The sequence below is a fragment of the Rhinolophus sinicus genome, chromosome 14 (genome assembly GCF_057876585.1).
Source record: "Rhinolophus sinicus isolate RSI-liver-muscle chromosome 14, RSI-T2T, whole genome shotgun sequence".
NCBI classification, from domain to species: domain Eukaryota; kingdom Metazoa; phylum Chordata; class Mammalia; order Chiroptera; family Rhinolophidae; genus Rhinolophus; species Rhinolophus sinicus.
In genome coordinates this window covers 142,929,232-142,931,652 of record NC_142514.1, presented here as the reverse complement: position 1 = coordinate 142,931,652, position 2,421 = coordinate 142,929,232, and the positions used below count along the sequence as shown (strand labels likewise).

The 2,421-nt window shown below is 54.0% G+C and overlaps 1 protein-coding gene across 1 annotated transcript; it reads left to right on the top strand.

The window, feature by feature from the left end:
- The first annotated feature begins 239 nt into the window (after positions 1 to 239).
- LOC109436959 (ubiquilin-3-like) lies at positions 240 to 2,201 on the top strand. Its single transcript, XM_019715840.3, has one exon. It carries the CDS (start codon positions 240 to 242, stop codon positions 2,199 to 2,201), a length of 1,962 nt encoding a protein of 653 aa, XP_019571399.3.
- The last annotated feature ends 220 nt before the right edge of the window (positions 2,202 to 2,421 follow it).

Genomic DNA, 2,421 nt, shown 5'->3' with positions numbered 1-2,421 from the left:
GCCACGGGTGTCCCTTTCCTGACCCCAACATCTCTCAAATCCTTCATCCTTCTAAAGCATCCTGTCCCAGGAACCTCACAGCTCTTTCCATGTGGCCCTCCAGTTCCCCCACCTTGAGATTCCAGGCCCTCTTTCTGTTCACATTTCCTACTTTTACCATTGCCCAAAAGAATGATCTTGGTCTCCCATTCCCATTTCCCAGCTGTGTCCCCACAGACCCGGGCCTCCTGCTGCCCACCATGGCCAAAAGTGGAGAGGCCCTGCCACAGGGCAGCCCAGCATTAGTCCAGGATCCCCACCTCATCAAGGTGACAGTGAAGACGCCCAAAGACAAAGAGGATTTCTCAGTTACAGACACTTGCACCATCCAGCAGCTGAAGGAAGAGGTAGCTCAGCGCTTCAAGGCTCACCCTGATCAGTTGGTCCTAATCTTTGCTGGCAAAATCCTCAAAGACCCTGACTCATTGGCACAGTGTGGAGTACGAGATGGCCTCACTGTTCACCTGGTCATCAAGATGCAGCGCCGTACCATGGGCACTGAGTGCCCAGCTGCTTCAATCCCAACCCGAGACCCAAGCCCTGGAGTTCTCCCTCAGCCAAGCTCCATTAATCCAGCAGATGGGCCACCCACCTTTAACTTAGGTGTCCTCACAGGCCTCAGTGGGTTGGGCCTGACCTCTGGTAGTTTCTCTGACCAGCCAAGCTCACTGATGTGGCAGCATGCATCTGTGCCTGAGTTTTTGGCTCAGATCATTGATGACCCCTTCATCCAAAGTCTGCTGTCCAACACAGGCCTAGTGCGCCGGCTGGTTCTTGACAACCCCCATATACAGCAGCTGATCCAGCACAACCCTGAGATTGGACATATTCTCAACAACCCTGAAATCATGAGGCAGACACTGGAGTTTCTACGCAACCCTGCCATGATGCAGGAGATGATGCGTAGCCAGGACAGGGCACTCAGTAACTTGGAGAGCATCCCAGGTGGCTACAATGTGCTTCGGACCATGTACACAGATATTATGGACCCAATGCTTAATGCAGTTCAGGAGCAGTTTGGTGGCAATCCCTTTGCTGCTACCACTACTGCTAATGCTACCACCAACAGCAGCCAACCTTCAAGGACAGAGAATTGTGACCCTCTTCCCAACCCCTGGGCTTCCACATGTGGAGGTTCGGGTGGCAGGCGAGGCAGGCAGCCTGGGGAGCAAGATGTATCTGAAATTAGAAATAGGGTTCCCAACATTCTGGGTAATATAGGGCTCTATGACTATCTCCAATTACATGAGACCCCTCAGTCCCTGAGAACCTACTTGCAGGGGACTGCATCCACCGCCCTCAGCCCAAGTCAAGAAGCACAGCCACCAGGAAACCAGGTTCCTCCACCTTCACCCTCATCCCAGAAACCTGAGTCAGGCCAGCTGCTCCCCAAGGAATCAGTAGCAATCAAAGGAACACCCTGCTGCCCAGGGTTGCTGAAATACCCCACAGAGAATAGTACTAGACAAAATGGAGGCCAAGACAGTATGACAGGGAATGGCTCTACTTGTCACAGCACCAGCATGCCTGATCTTGTCTTGGGGCTGGGAAGTGCTACCAGGACCCCATTTGTTTCTTCACCACCAGCCCCGATGGTGGCTACCCCTGGAATCTCTGAGCATGCCTGGCTGCCACCACTAGCTTACCCAAGACCTCTGAGGCCAGCCAGCATGAATCAGGTCCCACAGTTGCATGCTGAGATGCACCGGCAGCTGCCAGTGCTGCTGCACCTTCAGGCAGCCATGGCAAACCCTCGTGCCATGCGTGCTCTACTGCAGATTGAGCAGGGTCTGCAGGTCCTAGCTACTGAAGCACCCCATCTCCTACTCTGGTTCATGCCTTGCTTAGCAGGGTTTGGAAATATGGCAGGAGGTACAGAGCCTAGAGAGGGCACCCTTATGCCTGAAGATCTCCCCCCAGCCCCAGCTCCTGAGGTTTCTCCAGCACAGGGCTCTGTGGAGTCCGGCCTCCATTCCACACCCTTCCTCCAGATACTGCAAGCCCTAGCTACTGCCAATTCCCAGCAGCCCGAGACACACTTCCGGGTGCAGCTAGAACGACTGCGGGCCATGGGCTTTCTGAACCCTGAAGCCAATCTCCAGGCCCTCATTGCCACAGGGGGTGATGTGGATGCTGCAGCAGAGAGGCTGAGGCAGTCATAGGTGGCCCAAGTTGTTCAGACCATATCTTTTCCTCTGTGTTCTTTCCCCGATATCCCATTGCCCAGCTCCCCTATTCTTGAATGCAGCCGCACTACGAACCAAATTTACTATTATGCCCTTTACTGTGGAGACAATGTTGTTCCAGAGTCAATGAGGAAGAATGAGAGACAGAAACAGGGTGGGGGTGCTGTGAGTGACCCAACTACTCCTGCCACTGTAC